The 24,066-nt window shown below is 40.4% G+C and overlaps 1 protein-coding gene across 4 annotated transcripts in view; it reads right to left on the bottom strand.

Annotated features, from left to right (window-relative positions):
- Window positions 1-24,066, bottom strand: part of IGF2BP3 (insulin like growth factor 2 mRNA binding protein 3) — a 117,546-nt gene that overhangs the window by 15,308 nt on the left and 78,172 nt on the right. For all 4 annotated transcript variants that reach the window (XM_074340851.1, XM_074340850.1, XM_074340852.1 and 1 more), the window contains 5 exons: window positions 14,640-14,921; window positions 10,742-10,876; window positions 9,347-9,469; window positions 6,997-7,132; window positions 5,333-5,458 (listed from right to left, as the gene is read on the bottom strand). In XM_074340851.1, coding sequence (XP_074196952.1) covers window positions 5,333-5,458; window positions 6,997-7,132; window positions 9,347-9,469; window positions 10,742-10,876; window positions 14,640-14,921 — 802 coding nt within the window. The remainder of the gene's footprint in view (window positions 1-5,332; window positions 5,459-6,996; window positions 7,133-9,346; window positions 9,470-10,741; window positions 10,877-14,639; window positions 14,922-24,066) is intronic.

Consider the following 24,066-nt stretch of genomic DNA (forward strand, 5'->3'; position numbering starts at 1 on the left):
ATCCATTCCACTTTCATGTTACAAAGCAGAAGTGAGAAAACATGAGGAGAAAAATGAAACAACTGTAAAAGAAAGAGGAAGCAGTGCATAAAAATAGAGTCAGATTCTTTGAAACATTTGGTCATCAAAACGTACTCCTTGCCAGGCAATACGCATTTAAAGTAAAAGCAGAGATTTACTGCTAACCTACAGGGCATCGAGGAGAGAGACAATCTTAGTAAGCTTTTCTGTGAGAGCGTCTAAGGCCAGCAAGCTTCTGAGCAGCAGCTGTGGATGCCAGACCTTGATGGAGGGTAACCACCAAGGGTTGAGAGCAAATATCTGCCAACCTTCAATCCTCTAGTCTGGGTTTGTAAACTGTCATCACAGACCTTCAAGACAATGTTCTTCAGCAAGAAGGAAAGTGAAGCCAAAGAGAATCCAAGGACCATACGAAGCAATGGTAAGCAAAAAAGAAAGTGGTGACCGCTTATTAGTGATTTGGGTTTAGAAAAGGAACAAAGTCTAATAATAGACAGTAAGGCAAAGCTATTCCAAAACTAAGTATGCCTCCCCCATGAAGTTACAGACTAAAAGAAAACCTGTTAAAGAATTGTTCTCTGAAAAATTAAACCAGAAAATTACCTGACAGCTATTTGGAAGTAAAATTTACTCTAATTGGCATCCAGAGACATAATACAATTCTCTGAAAGTGGTGTTTTCTCTTTATTAGATGAAAATAATCCGCAGGAGTGGAATTAGAACACGGAATTTTCTCCTCCAGAATTAATTTAGAGTCTGCTCTTTTTTTAGAGGGTGGGGGAGGTGGGTAAAGGGGTAGAGGGAGAGCTTAACACTTACCTCTTGCCTCCCAGGCTTTGAGAGATTCCTTTAACATGTAATATGCTAAATCTAGGGTGGGCCCAGTCAAAGAACCGTCCTCGGCACCTAGTCACCTATTTAGTTATTGACTCCATTCCCCAGCTTCTCTTGCAGGTAGACGTGGCCAGGTGTTATAGTCTAGCAAACATGACACCAGTGGAAGTGTGAAAAGCAGTGTCCTTAAATGAGGTGGCTGCCAATTTTTTGATCCTTCAACCTTCTTGCTGGCTGGAATCAGACTCAATGGCTGGAGCTTGAGCAGTCATGCTGGGCCAGGAGACGGCATTCTAAGCCAATAGGCGCACCAGGCCGAGATGACATGGCAGAACTAACACCAGAACTACCCTTCAACTCTCCTCTTGAAAAAGGAAAACTCATTTAAGCCACATTTTTAAACTTGTAACACACAGCCAAACCTAATCCTGATAACACAGCATGCCAAAATATATTTAGAAGCATGAAAACAGACATGTGGCAGCATCCCACAGAAGGCTTTGGCCTGATAGTTGCCTGTGTGTTGGAATGACAGGTGGTGCAGAGAAAAGGGGGTAAGTTTTTCCACTATACTTTAAAATAATGCCTCAAACAAGTTATAAAAAGGGGCATACATGAGTGGTGTGTGTTTATGCTTATTCCAAATATTGTCTCCCAAGCATTAGTCTTGATAGGAGATATTCTCTCCAACATTTAGGTCCACCCTCCACAGACTAATCAACATTCCTTGCAGAATAGTTCTTGACAGTGAATGGGTAACAAATAGCTCCCGCTGACCTTTACAAAACCAGCTTCCATCTACTCCCACTGAGATTTTGACTCATTTTAAGTTCAAGGTGGGGAACAGCCTCTTAACCAGTTAAGAAACAGAACAGCTGTTGTTAACCTTGGCTACACACTGATGTCATCTATAGAGTTTTCCAGAATAATGACACCTGGGTCTCACCCCCAACCCCCTACCCCAAGGTGTGTGTGTGTGTGGGGGGGGGGGGCTCTAATTCAAAAGGTCTGGGGAAATTCTAATGTAAATAACAAAAAAACAAGTTTTCCTTTTAAGTCAGGGAGAAGGCTCTACTTTACAGAAGGTTGTCAGCTTACAGTGTAAAAGAAAACAGACATAAAGACAGGACTATATGATAAGGGCAAATGTCAGCAATGGATGTTAAACCCCCTGGGTGAAAAACTGTTGAACCAAATACTCACACATTCTCAAAGCACTACTGATTACTTCTTAATCCCAGGTTTTACAGTGGAGAAATTGGACAGACACGACCTTAATCATATGATCAAATTTGACCAATAGTGACACACAGTGACATCATTTGCTCCCCAGTGTGACATACTGAGAAGATATTCCTGCCCCAACAGAAGGTATGATCTGAGCCTAATCGTGTGCAGGCAGTCAAATCCAAATTAGGGGACAAGCTATAAAACCACTAGCCTGGATTTGTCAATGCCATAAAGAAGGGAAAATGGGGGCTGAGGAGGGAGTGCTGTTCAAGACTGGAAAAAAAAGAAGACTAAAAACATGACAACTATATGCAGTGTTTGATCCTAGATTGGATTCTTTATTGAAAACACACAGATATATAGGACAGAATTCGGGTAACTGGAAATTTAAACACAGACTGCCTATTAGATAATAGTATTCTGCCAAATTTCTGATGCTATTGTGGCTAACATCAAGGTGAATGTCCTCAAGAAGAAACGTTCAAAATAGTACAATATTCTCATTAATAAGCACCTATAATTACAAAGTTTGCAAAAATATACACCAGATGTCCAAGAGAAGATCACGCACCTCTATAAGAGGAAAAGACCATTGTGGGCACCTGTTTTTAAAAACCACAAAGGCAAAGATTTCTTCCATTTTGAAGAAGGTAGAAAAATATGTCTCCTTTCCACTGTTAAGTTCTATGGAGAATTCCTGAGACATTCTTTGAGTTCCAAGGCAGAGAGAGAGAGATGAAGTTAAATCTATAGAAAAGTTACAAGATCACACTCATCTTCAGCAAACACATGCAATATCTGCACAATTTGTCGACTATTCCAGCTGGTAGGTGACAGATTTGCATTGAATGGTTTAGGTGGTAACTACTACACCAATATAGGGAGATGTCCGGTATAAAGCTGGGGATTCCATTTTCTTACTGCCTAGCACACATGCAGAGTAAAATGCCCATCGGAACTATGCAGAGAACACGGAATGCTAAGACTGTCCACATTTTATCCCGTTAAGAATGAGAATTTCCCCAAACAAACAAACAAACAAACAAATAAATAAATAAATAAAGAGAATTTCCTTTTCCTGCCCTTGAAACCAGGCCAGTCGGGGTTCTGAGCTCTTGCTCTCTTGCAGTGTTTCCACTTTTTCTGTTGGCAGCTTCCGCATCTTTTCCTGTTCTCACTGACTGTTCCTATGTAATTGGACCTATGTGATTTCATTGTAAAATCTCAGGAGAAGCAAAGACCACCTATTCCAGTGAGATCTTCCTTATAGCTTATTCTTGGCTCACTTTCAATAAAGCCAAGATCACTGACCTCCTCCTCCCGTTCTTAATATAAAACAAAATTGCTACTTAAGTCGCTGACATTTAAAATTGTAAAAGTGCTTCAGAAATATATGTTCTTAATATGATCTCCCTTCTCTTAAACCAATCTTAATTTTTCTAACAACATTGCAACTTAAGACACAGAACCGTGTCATTAAATCAGAAAATTGACTAAATTCAGAGACTATTCCTATTCTTTTATTCGTGTAATGAAAAAATAGCTACCTAGCAATTCAATATAGGCATTTTTTTACTACTGAAGCATCCACTTAAGTGTATAACACAGATGATGCCCAAAATTGTTCTGAAATGCTCCCACTCAGAATGTGAGAGGCTTTACTCATGGGAACATGACATGTAACCAGTAGAGAGAGAGAAAAGAGTTAAAGTGACAGTTCATTTTACAAACTGGGAAAGTGAGGAACAGAGAAGTGAAGTGATTTGCTCAAAGAGAAACCTAGGTTAGGGCAGTGAGCGGAAATGTAGATTAGATGAGAGCTTCCCTAGCACAGAGTCCCTTTAAATCATCAGCTCCTTTCAGCTTTCAATAAACGTCATTTTGCACAAAACTATCAGAGATAAGTCTGCCCTCAACGCAATCATATTACAAATGCATCTATTTCTAATAAAGACACTAGCAGGCATATTAGAGGTCAAGTCCATGTACTCTCAAATTCCTATTTTAGGTTCACTTTTATCCTCTTCTTAAACTTTTTATATTATTGAATTCTGTGAAAACTAGAAACAGTTGACCTGAAAGACGAGTCCTTCCTTAGAGAGAATTCATCTGGTTCAGTTTCTTCATTGGGCCGGTGAGACAACAAACTGAGAGCAAAGAGGAGACTGACCCGCAGTGATGCAAACCCTGGGCTCTCAACTCTTTCGCATCAACGTGCAGATGCGTCAGCTACCTCCCAGCACCGTTAGCTGTGGGGGGAAGCTTCCTTTAACGCATGAAACTAGTCACACTTGACACAAAGCTGGAATTCTTAGGCCTATCCTTAGATTAATAGGCTTGTTGTATGGTTTTCAGGCCCAAACATGTTCAAGGGACAGATGAGTTGCAGGGGAAGATGCAAAGGCTGATAAGAAGAGGGCAAAAGCTCAGAACACCTAGCAGTCTCATGGTTTCAAGGATAGGCAGGGCAAGTCTCATTCTTACAAGGATAAAATATGGATAATCTCAGCAACCTGTGCCCTCTGTAAAATTCCAGGGACATTTTACTCTCCACGTATCCTAGACAGTGGGATCATGGGACCCCCCCCCAACCTATTCCACCTGGATATGTCCCTAAATTGGGGTAGGAGATACCACTCAAATGTTACATGACAAGGAGAAAACCAAACAGGAAGGGGGAGATGTAAAAAGAAGTCATGAAAGAAGATCCTTGAGTGCTGTTAATTTTAGTTCACATGATTGTCTACCCCCAATCATCACTGATAATACAACTGACTTATGAACTACTTTGAAAAAGAATTATTACACAAGATGCCTGCTATGCTGCAATTATTTTCAGACTATCACTGGTCTATTTCTGACTTCAGGGAAAATGCTATTCTCAAAAAGCAAATATAAAAATAAGATTTATTTCTTAATAATTTATACCTGTTTACAAAATAAATAAAAGCTATTGAATGTTTGCACACACACATGCACAAAACTATGTCTTTTGATATTTGAAAGCACATGTTGACAACTCTACCACCCAAAAACTTCAAAAGAAATAATGCACGTTGTCTGTCTCCGAAGAACTAGGTAAGGTTCTAGTGACCAGACCTGGAAAGCATGTGATGCTAAACTGATGCTAGATCGCAGGGAACAATTTCCTGATTTTTCCCAGTACACATCTCATGTCACACTACCCGAAGGCAACAAAGTCTATGTCCCACTCAACCATAAAGAAAGCCGAGGCATATCATCTTACCTCAAACTGTGGGTAAGGAGGAGTCATAGCTGAAGGGGGCCCTGAGGTGGGAGGCGGCATCCCCGAAGTGGGTGGGAACAGACCCAAGGCATTCAGATTTAATCCAGGAATTAAATGTGCTTGAAGCTGCAACAGGAAAAAGGTCCCTTCGTTTTACAATGAAAAGATCAAGGGTCACTGAGCATTCAGTAAGTGAAAATAGTCAGATTGTGGCTTCTTGCCTGGTAGAGAAAAAATCATTGTATTAAAAATCAAATTTTAGAACCAAGGTGCTCCCGTGTGACTCCACTTGAGTACAGAGTTTATATCTGTTTCTGTTTCTTGGTATTTTAAAATCCGTGTGCTTGTTTGCCCCCCTCCTTGATCTAAAGCCACATGGGGTTTCTCTAAGCAGGGAACACAGCTTCCCTTTTCTTTACGACCAGCTGACAGCGCTCAGACAAATGTGTCCTCTGCATACTGTGGGCACACGGTGAATACAGACTGGAAATTATGCATCAGTGGAAGAAGTCAGCAAGCAAGGTTTGTCCACTAAAAAGCAAGCCAGATACTATATAGAACCAGCTATTACGAGATCGTTACTCCTTGGGTAAAATTTGGCAGTCATGGGTCTAAGGCCCTAAAACAAAGCCAAGGTGTTTGGAAATCAGGTGCCATCTGCATGTGACGGCTGCAATTGCACGTATCTTTGGAGTGGATCCAGGAGCCCACAAAGGGGATTTTTGTTGTGGTTTAATTTTCTAAGGGTTGAAGAAGTAAGGTGGAGGTTAGAAAATTAGTTGAGACTTGAGCATACTTGAGAATCTTTTAAGAAGTCCCAATTGACTCAAACATTTGGATGAGCAGTGATACCGTGAAGGCAGACAAGCAGTCAAGTGGGGTAAACGATTAGCATTCTCGGCTCTTCTGACAAACGTATCATTTTCACATTTTCCTTCTTTGAGATGTAATGTTTCAGGTGACAGGCCCAGCTGAATATTTTTTCAATCACTTACTTGAAAATTCAAGATGTAGTTTTGAAACATTACATCTTCAGTACCAGTCCATCCATTAAGGAATGTTGGCAATTCACTTTTGTCTTAGTTGTCCTACACAGATGATTTTTTATCTCCAAGGTTTATGAGTAACCAAGTAAGTTTTCAATTTGTATTCATAACAGCTTTTACATACACTGTATCTACTGTAATTCTAATAAGCATGCAACGTAGGCAGTAGTCCCATTTTACAGAAGAGGAAACTGATGCTTAGAGAGACCAAATAACATGTCCAAGAGAATAGAGCTGCAGCTAATAAATGGTTGAGATGGGATTCAGACCCAGTTTACACACTTCTGAAGCCCACAAGCTTACTATACTTATCTCCCTCAAATTAACCTTGTGCAGGAGACAGCAACCTTTTTTAGGTTGTATGTATTAGCCTTACCTCACGGATGAGAAAGCTAAGTCTCAAAGACTGAATAATTTGCTAAAATCACAGAGATAGTCAAACCTAATGTCAAAGCCTGTGTCTTCCCAACTCTCCCCAGACACTCACTACGGTGCTAAAAATCAATGAGAAACTCCATCTAATGATGACACCATTAAAGAAATCAATATTAATGCAACTGAAAACGTCTTATAACTATTCATCAAAAGAAAAGACACATCCTTCATATTAAAACTAACATTCATAGAAGCAATATCGTTTTCGTAAGACTCCCTGATTTTTTTCATGATCTCTTCCTCAGCCTTGGCACATGTTTCCACACTGCCTTTCACTGTAATGGTTCGCTCCGGGTTGTACAGCGTCAATTCCTGCAACCTGCAGGTTGAAAACGAGAGGAAAGAAAGAGAATGGAAATTACAGGAGGAAGACAGTTAATGATAGTTCAGCCACAGATGGCAATTAAAACCCAAATGTGGAGGCTGGCAGTATGTAAAAGTGAGGGGTTAGACGTGAGGAAAAATGAGTCAGCTCCCAAAGATGTGAAGCGCAGAACAGGAGAGGAAATACTTCCCCCTCCTACCTTCTCAATAAAATGACTGGGTGTACATAGTTCAACTAAGCCCCTGTTTTAAACAGTGTATTTCTTGACCACTTACATTTGAACCATTTTCACAATTTAAAAGTGGAATATAAAGAAAATGAATGGAGGGATGTACAGTTTTAGCAGAAACCAAGAACCAGATGCACACAACCTTTAGCGAGTACGTTCCTCGTCTGCACTGACTAATTCTAGGCATAATCGGCATTCTCACACAATTGCATTATTTTCTGGGTCACCAAGCAAGGAATAAGCATGGAAACAGTCCAAAAGGGCAAACCAGAATTCATGTGTCTAAACTTAACTTTTTGCCAGTCATTTTAGAATTTAAATCAAAGCAGGCTGAAGGAAATCATGTAAATCAATCCATCTTGACTAAATTTTTAAAAAAATGGTCGCTTGAAGACCATTCAGACAACTAAAAAGTTAGAATGCAGCAGTAATAGTCCCTGCTTAACCCAGGTGCTGCTGAAGCTTCAAAATCCACTTAGATGACACGTGAGCCAGTCAACAGCCTTGAGAGGGAATGCGGGGGAGCTACTTACCATGGAAAATAAGATTAAGGACATAGATGGAAAGGATACGGAATATTGGTTTAGCTCTCCTTCATATTCCTAGAGTTACAATTCTCATTTTCACTACTAGCAGAATATCTTAAGCTAAACTTGAGCCAGAGGAACGGGATATTATTCCTTTTTCCCCCTACAAGTTGCTAAATATGTACACATCTACACAATAAGACTATTTGTCTTAGACCACTTACAGAAGTGCATTTCTAATCTCCAGTCCCAACCCACCTCTCCCCCGCCAAGGATGTTATATTACAGTTTTTGAAATAGCTGCTTCTAGAATAGCTTTTAAGATTTTTTTTCACTTAAAACCTTCCCCTTTCTGAACGTAAACTTTGAGACAGGGTAGGATCATTTATTATATTTACCACTTTGTGAGGTTTTTTTTCCCTTTTCTTTCTTTACAACCAAGCAGGACTTTCCTACTTCCTTACCACCTCTTTATCTGAAAACTCCTTGCTACACAAACATGCTGCCTCAGTCTTTCCCTACCATTCTTCCTTAGTTCATCAGTCTCTTCCCACCTGATCTTTTTTGGACACTCCGATGGAAACTAAGTAGTCATCCTCAGATGAAGAAAAACCTTCCATATAATTCCACAGCATTCGTGGACCCTAGGTGTGGTAGCCAGCCTCCAGGACGAGCCCCTGCCCAGTGACGTGCAGTTCTCTCCCACCCGGAACAGAGCTGACTTGTGTAAGCACCATTAGAAGAATACAGAGTGTGACTTCTGAGGCCGTCTGTTAGAAAAGACATCGCTGCTTGCACCTTGGTCTCTTGGACCGTCCACTCTGGGAGAAGAGAGCTGCCCTGTCTTGAGGACACCCCAGCAGCCGTGTGGGGAGGTCCCTGTGGTGTAAAACTGAGGCCTCACACGAACAGCCAGCATTGACTTGTCAGCAACATGACACCTGAGCCAGGCCACCCGGTTAAGTTGCTTCTGAAGTCCTGATGCATAGAAACGAGGTGACCAATAAATGTTTACTATTGTCTTAAGCTGCCAAATGTTGGGATAATTAGTCACACAGCAGTGGATAATAAACTGGGTTATGTACTCTGACTTTGCAAGTATATGTCAGAAAACTTAGCCAAAACTTCAACTAGGAAATAGGAATGGAAACTATTTAGTGCTTCCTGCCTCTTTAGTGGGAATAGCTAATACTTTCAATATAGGTTAGAAACAGATAGTAGATAGTAGACTGAGTTTGAGAAACAAAGTATAAGTATGGCACTACAGGCTAGCTCAAACAGCTGTAAAACTAAGCTTAATATGTAACCTACAGCTTAAAAACAGTGTTTGAAATTTTTCAAAAGAAAACAAAACAGCTATAAAATTGGAGAAGCTATGCTTAATATGTAACCCACAGGGTAAAAATATTTGAAAATTTTCTAATTCAAACGAAATTGTAAGGCAGCACTTACGGAGATATCGTGATTTTAGTGTCTGTGTCTTGTTCAATTTTTTTAAGATTTCTTCCTTCCTTACCAATAAGACGGCCTACAAAGTTATTATGGGCTAAAATCTTCAAGGGAATCTCTTCCGTGCTGTAAATTAAAAAAAAGAATGGTCATGAAACTAAGGTAAGGAAATGTCCTCTTTGGTAGAAAGACAATATTCATTCATTAAACATTTACCTCCTACCTACCATAGAGGAAGCATCATGCGAGGGAGAGTTTAAAGCTTACTGACCATTAGCCTACATTCTAGCAGTGCCTGAATAGAGGGGGTGAAGAAACATTAACAGGTATCTGGATAGAAGTTAATCTTTAAAAGTTTTCTTTTATTCATCTCAGGGAATATCTTCCAATGATGGATTCTGTTAGCTCTCTGAAAACACTGCCTACTCAAATCCATATTCCTAAACCCCCAATACCAGAACACAATGTACAAATGCAAAATAGTATGTTTTTAGTATAAATTTTAAAATACATACCTGGCGAAACATGCACAATTTATACAAGGGAACAGAAGAAACTCGACAGTGGTTACTCTTTAGGGGAAGAACGTAAGAGCAGGAAGCAAGGGCTTCGTGTTTCATTTTGTACCTTTCTGAATTTCCAAGGCATAGACACGTACATATCACTGTTTAAAAGGTCATTGGGGTTATCTGGATGATGGGCTTTTTCTTTATTTTTCTCTATACTAAAAAAGAATTAAAATCTTATAGCACCACATAACACCTCATAACTAAAAATACATTTACTGTTTTAAAGGTCCCTACAAATTAAATGTTGGTGATTACGTCTCCGGGGACTTTACCCTGGAGTCTACTTTTTTGCGTAGCACTGGGCTGAATGCTAAAAGCACAAAACCCAACCTCCACTCACAGTTTCTGTGGAAAAGATATTTAGAGTTCCAACCTGGAACATCCAAATAAATCCCCAGTTTACCTTAGCGCGAGATTAGGGATTTCCCCCACCTCCTGACTCCCTGCTGCTGCTGCCGGGTGGGCGGGGCAGATGATGGGAACAGAACCCCCATGAACTCAGAGTAAGAGTGAGGAGTTGGGGCCCTGCCTTGGCTAAATCCCAGAGATACTTCCTGGTCCTCAGGTGGGCTTCTCATGTTCCCCAGTCGCCTTCTTCTACAGCCAGACTTACCCCATTACCACCACTCACCCCATATCCAAACATGAGTGAAAATAAAATATTTTAAGGACTTATGCTTTACAACCAAATCAGTAGTGCCAACCTCTGTAGCTCATTGGGACAGCAAGTCCTTCTGTTTGTTGTCAATCCCCAAGGATGGTGTCATAGAAAGCCACAACAAAACAGCACGAATATCAACCTCTTCATCGGTTCATCCTCTTTACTCACAATTTTATATCTTGAGCTTCCTTATGCATAATCTCCAGAATAGACTTACAAGCCGCAGAGGTGCCTTCGGGGGTAGAGAGGATAGTAATGGACTTCTCAGCAGCACCTGCGTTCTCTTTACGATGGACATCGATTCTTCGGGAGGGCACAAGGAGAGAGGAAAACAAGAGCTGTACACGCATTCGCAAGAGTCTATAATGACCAATTTCCAAGTCATAGGACTTCTGGGCAGAGCGGATGACTCACTTCCCTCAAGAGCATAAGCTCTTGATAAACTGTCAACATGGGTGCCCTAGAGATGAATTTTAATTCCAGGAACACTCCTCTGTCTTCCCTCAATCTGACCAAGCAGGGACATCTTTTCATTCTGCCCCTCCATATCTGCTTAACGCTTCCCTTTAGGTGACAGAGAACAAACATCTCATGTCAGCGAGCCTTCAGACAAAGGCTTCCTTCTGTTCTAAAACAAATAGGAACTGGAACTCATGCCAAGAGGGCTGCAGTTGGAATCCTACGAGCCAGGCTGAACTCCCTGGTCTACACAGTTTCTCTCACTATTCATCATCTGAGATTTCGCTCATCTGGTTCCTTTTGCAAGGCTCTTCCTACATTTTACCTCCTTCACAGTGGAAGGTCAGTAACCAAGTGACAGGAAAGGACCCCAAAGAGATGGCAATTCTACTTCAAAGGAATGCAAATGGCCAATCAACACAAAATGTTAAACCTCACTAGTAAGTAGATACACAGCAATTAAAGTAAGGTGTATTTTCTTCCAGCCCTGCAAATATTTTGACAGATAAAGTTTGGCAAGAGGATGGGTAACTGGGCATACCCATAGGTTTGGTGGGAGGGTCAAACAAATTGGCAGAACCTATCAAAGCTAAAATGCTTATCACCTTTTGACTCAAGAATTCTATTTCTCGTAACGTCTCCTACGTGGGTCAAGAGTGGTGCTTTCACCCTCGGCACTATTGACGTTTGGACCAGCTTAATTCTTTGTTGTAGGGTCTGTCCTGTGCACTGTAGCATGTTTAACAGCATCCCTGGCCTCTGCCCACTAGATGCCTACACCATATCCCTGTTCCAATTGTGACAACCAAAAATGTCTCCAGAAATTGCAATATCCAAAAGGGCAGGGGTGGGGAGAGTCAGCTGTGGTTGAAAACCACTGGCTTAGGAATGTTCACTGGAGCACTATTTACAGTAGAAAGATAATTGGGAATTACTTTAAATGCCCACCAGGAAGATATGGTTAAGTAACAGTGTATCCATACAGCTGTTTAAAAACATGTGGTACCAGGTACCAACATGGTACGAAGTCCTTGATCTCCCATGAAAAAACGCAATACATACCATGCTGAGATTTCTCCTTTAAAGCTACACTTGTTTGTAGGCACAAGGAAGAAGTCCTAGAAAGATACAGCCTCAGCTTAACAATGACTACCTCAGGAGCTGAGATGAAGACGGGGAACTCTTTGGTTTTTTCATTTGCAGACTTGTACATTTTGCATTGAATGCAAAACAAGTCTGCTATTGCTGGAAAAGTACAAGAAAGAAATCAACTATCCAAAAAAGTGTGTTCAGAGAAAATTAGACACCTGTGAGTCCCTTTGGCCACTCAAACACAAGAAAATAAAGCCATGGGAATGACCACTTCATCACACCGATTAAATCGAGGTTTGGATTTCATTTTCCTAAATATTTAGTTGAAAACTGAAGAGACAGTTCAGAAGTAAAACCTATCACTAAAAATAAGGATAATGGGGCAGCCGGATGGTTCAGCTGGTTAGAGCACGAACCCTCAGCAACAAGGTTGCTGGTTCAATTCCCTCATGGGATGGTGGGCTGCGTCCCCTGCAACTAAAGATTGAAATGGCGACTGGACTTGGAGCTGAGCTGCGCCCTCCACAACTAGATTGAAGGACAACGGCTTGGACCTGATGGGCCCTGGGAAAACACTGTTCCCCAGTAAGTCTTTTTTAAAAATGTTAAATGAATGAATGAATGAATTACTGTAGAAATGAAACAAATAAGGGCTAACTAGAAATAACCAATAAAACACAGTGCCTTAGATAATAGCCCCAATCTCAGAACCATTTTTCCAGCCACTGTTTCAATCCCTGGTCACTGTTAAGTATTGCTTATCTTCCAGTAGGTAACATGTTGAACTCCCTCCTTCCAGTTTATTTCCACCTGTTCAGTGTTAAGGATTACTCAACTCTGATCCTCTGAGAGAAGGGACTGTTGCTTTACAGATTAGGGTAACCCTCTGAGGTCATTCCAGAAACAGAGGATCTGATAATGACTAGTTCAATGGCAAGAATTAATTAAATCCACTGGCAGAGCTCTGCAAATGAATCGTCAGATATAACAAAAATTGCTTCCCTTCCCTCTTCATCCTCCATCTTCCTGCCTGAAATAAAACAGTTCAATTTAAATCACAGAAACTCTTTCCTCTGACAAGGAAATGAATATCCTTAAAAGGAACACCTCTAATCTGCCACTTAACAAGGAAGGAAAACCATTTAATAATTAGTTTCTGCAGGTAATGGTGGATCAAGGGAGGCAAGAAACCCTTTGACTTTAAGATTAAAACCAGTCAATTTAACAATAAAACTGATTGAGGCTATGGTTCAACTGTCTTCCCCACCTGCTACTTTATGAGGTCAAGGCCACTGATTTGGCACAAAGGTAACCAACACCCAACATCTCCTGCTTCAAAGCAGGGGAAGGCAGGGTTAGACGCCACTCTGCAGGTGGAGTGGGCACGCCACCACCCTAAACACAGTTCTTTTCGGTTCTGCGTGAGGAATCAGTCGGCTAGTTCACTGAATGCAGGCACAGTGTCTATGATGAATCTGCACATGGTACAAACAGCACCATAGTTGTACTTTCAGAAAAGACTCTCCTTAATTCCTTGGACCACATCAAATGAAATCCACTTCCCTACTAAATTTAAAAGGCAAGACTCTCCACAGTCCTATCTCTGTAGCTGGCCCCAGGCCATTTCCCTACGCTTTGGTGTAGAGTGACACAAGAGAGGTTTGTACACAGCCTCTTCTCCCTGGAACACTCACAGCTCTTCAGGAAACATGGCTGTCACAATCCCCAGGTACTCCACGGAAGTAGGGGTGGAGAGAGAGGTCATCACCAAGCTTCTTTGGGTCAAAAATAGTAGCATACAGCATAACAGGGTGGCTAATAAAGCAAAGCAACTAGTATGTGAAGCATTGGAGTTACATTTCACTCATTTGCCAAATACGAGAGCCCTTCTGCATATCAGGCCACGTGCTCAGCACTGGGGCCACCGTGGGAAATCCTAACAAACAACTCCTGCTTTCTGTGCCTGAAAAGTTAGCTCCAATGTTTAACCAAGAATCTCCCAACCCCTAGAATGTGCAAATTAAAATTCCCAATTCACATCCTGAAGAAAAAGCCATCTGGCTACATGGCTTAATCATGAGATAAATCTAGACCAGGAGCTGACGATTCTTTACTCAAGTAAAGCAAGGCTGAAAAACTGTGTCTGTATTGGACTCAGAAAATCACTTCCAAAAACAAAAAGGCAGGTATCACTGGGTATTGGAGGCATAGAGAACAACCTAGAAGTGGCCCTTTAGTTCGCCAGGGCCTCCCCTGTCACAAGTGGATTCGGTATCATTTGTTTTCTATTAATGTGTGAAAATTTGAGCTCCCCTTTGAGATAAAGGTTTAGCCCCAGATTTTTATGAAACGAACACTAAGGTATCGATCACAAGGTTCGCCCTGATTCCCAAGCACTGACAAGAAGGGATCATAACCATTTTCAGACGAACACCCAGCACCAGAACAACATACTTTGTTATTAAGATTCGAAGGGGAAAACACGAACACCCACCACACACCCGGGAATACTCACTTAGACTGGGTCTGTTTGGTGATATTCCGAATGGTGGCACCTTCTTTTCCTATAATGGCTCCCACAAACTGGGTGGGAACCAGCAGGCGTAAGGGCAAGTCACATGGTTTCTGCTTGGACCCCGATCCTGGAGACCCCTGCCTCGATGAGCCTCTCTGTCCAAACCCCCGGCGACCTCGAGGCTGCTGAGAGGGGTTCTGCTGGGCAGCCATTTCATCCGGGATGTAGGCCACTTTCAACGTGAAGTTCTCCAACTGGAATCCATTCAGTTTGTCTAACGCTCTGAAAGGTGACAAAGAGCAAGGGGGCGCTAAAGAGAAATTGAGCTATATAATAAACCTTCCAGCAAGAGCAATACTCACCTTTTCCACTCAGGATCACTGGCTCTAGAACTTCTGAATAAAGCCACCGAACAAGTAGCAAACCCAGAACACACTTAATACTCCACCCCACCAACACACACACACACACACACACACACACACACACACACTTTTCCTTTGAAGTACACACAGGAAAGACCAACAATTTTCTAAAGGAAACATATATTTGCCATCTTCCAATAAAAAAATCGAAAGTAAAAAATACTATTTGTCAAACTTTTAAATTTATTTTTTATTGAGGTACAATTGACATACATTACATTAGTGTCAGGTGTACAAGATAAGGAATCGACATTTGTATGTATTGTAAACTGATCACCACCATAAGTTACCATATATGGTTACAGATTTTCTTTTATTGTGATGAGAACTTTTAAGTTCTATTCTCTTAGTAACTTTCAAATATACACTATAGTATTATTAACTGTAGCCACCATTCTATACATTACATCCCCTTGATTTTTTATGATTAGAAAGTTTGTACGTTTTGACTCTCTTGACTTATTTCATCCACCCCCAACCCCCACCTTTGGCATCCACCAATCTGTTCTCTGAATCTATGAACTTGTTTTTGTTTGTTTGTTTTGTTGTTTTTTTTAAATTCCACATATAATTGAGATCATACAGTATTTGTCTTTCTCTGTCTGACCTCTAACATTTCACTTAGCATATGTCCTCAAGGTCCATCCATGTTATGGTAAATGGCAAGATTTCATTCTTTTTCATGGCTGAATACTATTCCATAGAGAGAAGAGAAGAGAAGAGAAAAGGGATAGCTTTTCTTTATCCATTCATCCATCAATGGACACTCAGTTGTTTCCATGCCTTTGGCTATTGTAAACAATGCTGCAATTGAACTTCAACAAGTTCTTACCAAAGAGGTTAGTAACAACTTAGGAGTACCCAAACAGCAAGAGAAGTGAGTGGGCTGTCCTTGTCCGGGCTAGTCTTTCCAAATCAGAAGGTAAAAGATGTTAGCAATATATACCTCCCTCATTTCACCCTCTTACAAAATACAAATATTAAAACATTTTCAGCATCAAAGGACTCTCTCTAAACCACTCATGGGAGATTGGTAGGATTTAACTCAGGATAATCAATCACTCAATAAATTCTCAGTACCTATTATGAGCCAGTTCCTGAGAAAACAGCAGCCCCTGACCTTGTGATCTGAGAGACGGGGATAATGAACCAGAAAAAGCAAGTGAAGCTATTTTCTACCTTATCTATTTAACCTATCCATCCATGCATCCATTCATCCATCCATCCCTCTATTTTGAGGACCTTTCCTTTTTTTTTTTCATTTCTGAACTTTATTATGGAAAAGTACCCAAATCTTAAGAATGTATCTTAATGAATCGTCATAAGGTGAACACGCACACCCAGCTCCAGAACTAGGGTACACCAGTGCCCCAGAAGCCCGACCGGCACCTCTTTCTAGTAACTGCCCCTCCTCTAGATTTCTAACACCACAGACTAATTGACTTGTTTTAGAAGTCTATATACAAATATATATTAGTACACATGTCACGTACTCTCTCATGTCTGACGTCTGTTACCTATCATGTTGATGCGATTCACCCTTATTGTTGTGTTCTACTTTACCTAAGTATTTTAAAAGTAGAGAATTCAATAAAAAACTAATAGAGAAAATATGGGCAAGATTTCAAACACACAAACACACTCCTAATAATACACACTCCCAGTACACAACAAAATTAAAAACAAATTAACTGTCCCCCACTTTTCCTAGGGTGGTTCAGATTCTTTGTTCAGATTCTGTTCCAATGGACTTTGAGTTCAGCCCAGGAAGGGAAGAAATACAGGCATGAAATGGTCTCTCTCGAGTTGCTCAGTGGTCATTTCTAGTTCACATACTGCCTTCCTCGTTGAAGATCTTTCAATTTTCGACTGAGACTGGGGTGGGGTGGGGAGGAATGGGGGGGAGGAGATGGTTCTATCCTGTTTCCCCGAAAATAAGACCTAGCCGGACAATCAGCTCTAATGCATCTTTTGGAGCAAAAAATATAAGACCCGGTATTACATTATATATAATATATTATATTATTATATTATATTATATTATATTATACCCGGTCTTTATTATTATTTTATATTATTTTATATTATATTACATTAATTATATTATGTAAGACCCGGTCTTATAGTAAAAAAAGACCGGGTCTTATATTAATTTTTGCTCCAAAAGATGCATTAGAGCTGATTGTTCGGCTAGGTCTTATTTTTGGGGAAACATGGTAGCACCAAAAAGGGCACCAAAAGCACAGAACTGGAAGACAGGCCTAACAGCCAGAATATCTGGATCCTGATGTTCTCAGGACCCAGAATTCTGCCCTCCTCTCTCACTTCAATCCCCGTTACCTCACTGTCCTACAGTGCCTAGCACACGAATTAACTCTTATTACAAAAGATCCCAGTCATACAGAAACACCAAAGTAACAAGATATTTCTGTCACTGTCACCAACTCCCAGAATCACTCTGAACCAGGATAACCTCCGTAAACAGACCAGTCCTTTACGCATGGTTACACACATGGTGTACGTGTTCAACACCTTCTTAAAAGCATAACCAGGATCACAATGTACATAATTTTGTGTTTTTCTTTTTCAAATCTATCTAGGGATGTTTCTATATGATTCTGTGTCAGAGGGCATTTTTTTCATAAGCTTCCCAGGGTGACGGTAGGCACATATCACAGCTTATTGTACCAATGTCCTGATAACAGGGCCTTATGTAACCTACTGTTCCTTGCTCTCTCCCTCTCCCCTTTTTCCTTAAGGGAATATGGAGGAAGGGCCCTAAAATAGTTTGTTTTTTTCTGAAGGAAGGCAAGCGCTGAGAAATTTTAATAATATGTACGATGCATATTTATTATAGAAAGTTGGAATTGTAGACATTTCAACCAATTAGATATTTATTCCAAACAACTTTAAAACTCTTCAAAAGCCTGGAGAAACAGATCACTGAAGGTGCTTTCAGAAACATAAGGAACTGTGAACCCAGTGAAGGAATCCACTATATCTACAAGCATAAACAGCAATGTAGTTTACTATAATACCCTTTCCCACTATAAAACTGAATATTGCTGACTTTAGAAGAATAAGTAAAATTTGACTGCAGAATTCAGTCAGCAATGTTAGGAAAAAAAGGTAAAGAACTTCTTCCTTGAGTGAGACAGACAAACAGAAAAACATCCTCCTCCAGAGATAAAAAGAAATAAACATGCAAGTCACCAGAAGCGTCTATGTATTCTGGGGCTGGCTGAAGTCACGTGTCCCAAGAAACAACACTAGACTTGGCATAAACTATAACTTCCAAACTTCTTTGTGCTGCTTTTAAAAGTTTCTTTTTTTCTTTCTTTTTTTTCTGAGGAGGAAAGATTCTCTCACTCGGGAGGTCAGAAAGCATGGTGCTCCAGTACTGTGCACAGTCTGGGCCCCCAGGGCTCCAGCCTCGGGCTGCTGCTGTCAGAGGGCAACCAGCACACACTGTGACACCTCACAGTCTAACTGCTAACTAAGCAGAGTTTCCGACCCCTTAAACCACAGTGCTCCAAATTTGGACATAGCTGAGAAAGTACAGGAATAACCTAACTGCAAGCCGTAGCTTTCTCATCACTAAAGATTCTGAGTTTCTGAACTTTCAGTCCAACACTAAAACCTTCCTCTGCACAAAGTCTGATATTCAGTTATGTCATTTAATGGTTTGCTGAGTCCGTGGGGGAAACATTGTATGTTCACAAAAAATACTGTGTATACAAGATGTACGATAAGGTGACCGAGGTTAACTAGACTTATTGTGGTGATCATTTCACAATGTATACAAAATGGAATCATTATGTCATACACCTGACATACAAATTAACATAATGTATGCCAATGATACCTCAATTAAAATAAAAACACCTTGAAAAAAAGACATATGATGACCAATTGTTATAATTATTCAAAACATATGCATTGAGGTCCACAGAACGCAAAGATGTTTATCCAACAAGGGCATCACTCAGAATCCTGTTTCTCTTCATGACCTGACTGCTCTGACATTATTTTGAGTCATTTCGAAGATGGTGAGTAGCTGGTAGCACTTATCTGTATTAGTAAGAAGTTTACTGGGATAGATCACAGCTTAGAGCTGAAAGAGCCTTGAAAGAGAAAGAGAGAATAAGTAGTTTAAATCAAGGATGAGGGTGAGGGCAAGAAGAAGAAAGGAAACCCAGAGAAGTTAAACTTTTCCAAGGTACACACATACAGATAGATCTTCGTAGTGAAAAAGAGGAGGAACTAGAAACCGAAATTCTAGCCCAGCTGGAACAATAAGGAGCCATGTAACCTTGGGAAGATCACTTTCTTCTTTGGCGTTAGGTTCCTCACCTACAAACCTCAAAGATTAGATTTATGATCCCTTTCCATTGTAAAAGTCCATGTCTAAAATTTCCTTTTTCTTATTCCCCGACCTCACTGCTGTGTGTAGCATAGGTCCTAACAAAATGAGATCAAACCGTTATTGAAAAGTCATACAATTCAGTTTTCTGCTTGCACCAAGAAAAACAGGTTGAAACATACAATTCAGCAATAATTACCAAAAGCCTGGTAACACCACTGCAGGTAACACCACTAAGGAAATAACGATGGACGAAGCCCAAATAGTTACCTACAAAGGACTATATTAATTAAAGCATCTCTAAAAGCAAACAACCACAACAAAAACTGCAAACAATCTAGATGTGCAGTAGAGAATTGGAGGCATAGACTGGGGTAGGGATGAAATACTACATAGAGGTTACAAACAGTATAAATATAGTTAAGAGAAAGACCACCTACAGAATGAGCTTCATAATGTTAAAAGTTATAACGCATGGGACAAAGTCTACAAAATTTGATGGCAAATTTAACAGTGATTATCTCTGTCAAAATGGCAAGAAATTCCTTTGTCTCGCTGCTTCACCTGTTATTCTTTTTTTTCTAGAATAAATCTTCTATTTACATAATTTTTAAAGTTTACGGGTGATTTTCCTCCCCTTAGCCATCTGCCAAGTTGTTTCAAACACGTCTAACCATAACCGTGTACCTGATACAGGTCTTCAAACTTATATAGAAGGACCTGCGATGAAAGCTTCAAAATAGAAACAAACTATATTCCTATTCCCTCACCAAAAATAAACATCAGAAATAAAAACCCTAAAGAAAAGTATAAGAACTAAATGCCTACAAATTCTAAAGGGTTATTTCTTTGTCACCCATTACAAATCTTCCAGTGAGTAATGCCTGTCCCTGACTGTGTTATGTGAACATCCCTGGAAGGAAATAGGTGTTCCAGAGACCCAAGCCTCTCTTGCTCCAAAGAATGAGAAATACTAAATACATACTTCTGTTTTTTAATGTTTTTATAAATTTTACTCACTTTACTATTTTAATAATAATTCAAGATTTAAGATTAAACAAATGTATGTATGTCCTAGTAATATATTTACTAGTAACCTTTGATTTTTCTTGGCCACAAGGTGGCAGGAATTTCCACATTAACTTCTGTCTACTCTGAGGAATCAATCTTCTTAAAAGTGGCATTCATAGAGCTTTAAGGAACAAAAAGAGGCAGCCGCAAACGCTTTTAAACTAGGTCCTTAACTCCTGAGTACCAGTGGCCAGTCATTATCTGAAATGAGGTATACTGAACAAGAACAGCAAATCATCAACAGCAATGAAAAATGTTGGAAACGTGAGTAATAGCTGCTAACTTTGGAGCTTTTACTACTTGTTAGATATCATAAGTGTCTTAGAAGCATTATGTTAGCTTCTTTCAACAGCCTCATGAGCTAAGAACTATCAATTATTCCCATTTCACAGATGGGTATGAACTAAGACAGATTAACTTGACCAGAGTCACAGCTAGAAAAGTGGTGGCACAGAGAATCCATCCCATGGAACTGGACTCTGGGATGGATCCTCTTAACCTCCATATTCTACCTACACCTGCACAAGCACCTCCCAGGGGTACAGACTCACAAGTAACAGGTGCTTGTTAATTGTAAGGAAAGAAAAGAAGTCAACTCAACCCTCATTACCCAATGATGTGAGTTCTGGATGGCCTGCCAAGGAAAGGGCATGGAGAAACCCCAGCGGTTTGGTTTAGGCAGCCGTCATGCAGAGCCCAGAGGACAGGCTTGTGAGATTCAGTGGAGCAAGTTGTGGAGGGACCAGCCTTCCCCAGCTCCAGTCACTTCATGCTGCTCTAGAAGCAGCCCAGAACCAGTGGGTTGAACAGGAGGTACTATTTCCTGGGTGCCTCTGTGGCAGGCCATTTGATAAGACTCTTTTCTATAAATATGTGCCTACAGGCATGAAGATATTTGTTTCTTGTCAACCCCCATTTTGTAGCTGAGAAAACTGAAGCTCAGAGATCATGGTTACAGTCAGAGGCAATGCTTTTCCCGCTACATCCAGTGCCTCTCAAATACGAGTAATTCTCCTCACAGAGTGAGAGTATACTCCGTATCTGAAAAAAAAACTGACTAGAAAGCTTTCATAGGAAATTTTCGTAACATTGTATCACAAAACTGATTTTTCCATTCTTTACATCTATTAATGTTCTCTGAATTATTTTCTAATTTTCTTTGATCTTTGGGATTCTTGAGGGGGAGAAAACCCAATATTCTACAAGGATCCTCAAATTGGGCAGGAATTAAAATCAGGTGATCTCTCTCCAAATACACTTTCACCACTGGGAGGCACATCCGTAAAAACAGGGATTTTTGCCTTTAAGCATTGGCACCTTCTGGTCCATAGGTGGTGGTGATCCATCAGTGTTAACTGACTGACTATTAGAACAAGAGATATGATGATCATTTCCCTCATGGAAATGCCCAATTTATTTGTTTAGGTTACCTAATTACTGGAATTACAAATTCCTAACAGTCCTTTCCTTCCTCCTGGGGCAGTAGGGAGGACCCTGCAAATTTCCAACCATCAGAACCACCAAGGACTTTTAGAACTAAATGTCTCCACAAGCAGCTTGCTGTCAGGTTAGGATTATTTTCAGCAGTTACTCTGCCTTGACTGACCCGTCTACCCTTCCTGTGCTGTGCTCTTAATGCTTTGGAATGTCAACCTGTCCCTACTGAAGTTCATTTTCTGTCTCTTACAAGACTATGTAGGTTATGTTCTCCCATATGACAAAATCACTGTCAAATTAAGCATCTTTCCCCTTTACCTAGCTAGCCTTACATAAGTTTTCGAATATGACAACTAAAACAGGCCTCTGACACTCTCCAAATATCCTTGGGTTTGTGTTATTTCATATTTTCCATCCAAGAGAGATTTGGGTCCACCAAATATTCGTTATAAATCTTTCTAAACTCTGAAGCAGGTAAGACAAATGGAGTCTCTACATTCTCACTGTCCTCACTTTTACCCTCCAATCTACTTGGGGTCTAAAATGTGAAATTTTCCTGTTCTTCCTCTTAGATGATATGGTTGAACAATAAAGTTTGTTTAAAAAAAATCCGTTTTGGACCGGACCGGTGGCTCAGGTGGTTGGAGCGCACGCTGTGCTCCTAACGCTGAGGTCACCAGTTCGATTCCCACATGGGCCACTGAGCTGTGCCCTCTATAGCTAAGATTGTGAACAACAGCTCTCCCTGGAGCTGGGCTATGGTGAAGCAGCCAGCAGCCAGTGTGAGTGGCCAGCAGCCGGCAAGAGCTGCCATGAGCTGCTGTGAGTGGCCGGCCAACTGGCAACCAGCTGCCTCAGCTGGGGAGAGCCAAAAGTTCATAACACCAGCATTGGCCAGGGAGGTGTGTCCTACACAACTAAACTGAGAAACAACGGCTTAAACCAGAGTTGGGGGGGGGGGGGGGGGAAGGGGGTAAAATTCAGTTTTACAAGTCATACCACAATTTCTAGATGTCCAAAAACCTCATATTACATACAAACAGAAGGAAAAATAGAATATTTTTTAAAATCTTAAAAGTCTCATTAAAACATTAAAAGTGAATCTTGTAAGCCTTGCTTATGAGAAAAAAAATGGAATTAACATGACTAGATACTACTTTTCACCTACTAGATCAGCAAAGTTTGATAAACCCTGTGTTAGGGGAGAGTAAGAAGAAAGAGACTCACATGGGAATTTAAATTAGTTCAAGCTCTATAAAACATAATTTACCAATGTCTAATAAAATAAAAGGCACATATATCTTGACTCAGCACCAGATCTGCTTCTAGGAATTTAACCTAGAGCTATACTCACACACATACAAAATGACATATGCAAAAAGAGATTCACTAACTGTTCATAACTACAAGAAACTTGAAGTAACTTAAACATCCAATTTGGGACTAACTAAGGCCTTCCATATCCATATTCTAGACAACTACAAAAAATATATTTTTATGTACAAAACGCTCAACTGTTATGGTTATCGTTTGTGTAAAAAGGAGGAAAAATACATATATTTGTCTTCCACATGGCAATCTCCAAGGAAGTTGGGGAACAATACTAGGAGTAAGACTTGCACTATATAAATCTTTGGACCCTTAAATTTTTGAACCATGTGAATATTACCAATGAAAAAAAATAAAGTTCCATTTGTGTTGTGCAAATTTCCATCTCCTTCCCAGCCCTATCTTTCCTTCTGTAGTTCCTCCCTGAGTGGTATTGCCTTTGGTAACCTCGCTCAATTCCCACTCTTGCAACTGGTTTCACCTCTTCCCTTTAGCGCTCAGGGTCAGCCAGCATGGTCTTTCCTGTCACCCTTCTTGCACAGAGGACAGTCTGTTCCTTCCCGTACTCGCCTGCCATTCCATCACGATGGCGTTTGAGCAGATCTGTCAAAAGCAGTATTGGTGGGGTCCTCATTTTCTCTCTCTAGTGCTCAGTCAGTTCATTAGATCATTCCCAAGTCTACAGAATTATCTTTTCCTGAGATTTTATTTTTTTTGATTCATCAACTTTTGCCTCCCAGTTGCACTGGAATATATTTCTTCCACCAATCTAAAGGCAGATGAAATTGGTTCAATGTCCGCA

The sequence above is a fragment of the Rhinolophus sinicus genome, linkage group LG09 (genome assembly GCF_036562045.2).
Source record: "Rhinolophus sinicus isolate RSC01 linkage group LG09, ASM3656204v1, whole genome shotgun sequence".
Lineage (NCBI taxonomy): Eukaryota > Metazoa > Chordata > Mammalia > Chiroptera > Rhinolophidae > Rhinolophus > Rhinolophus sinicus.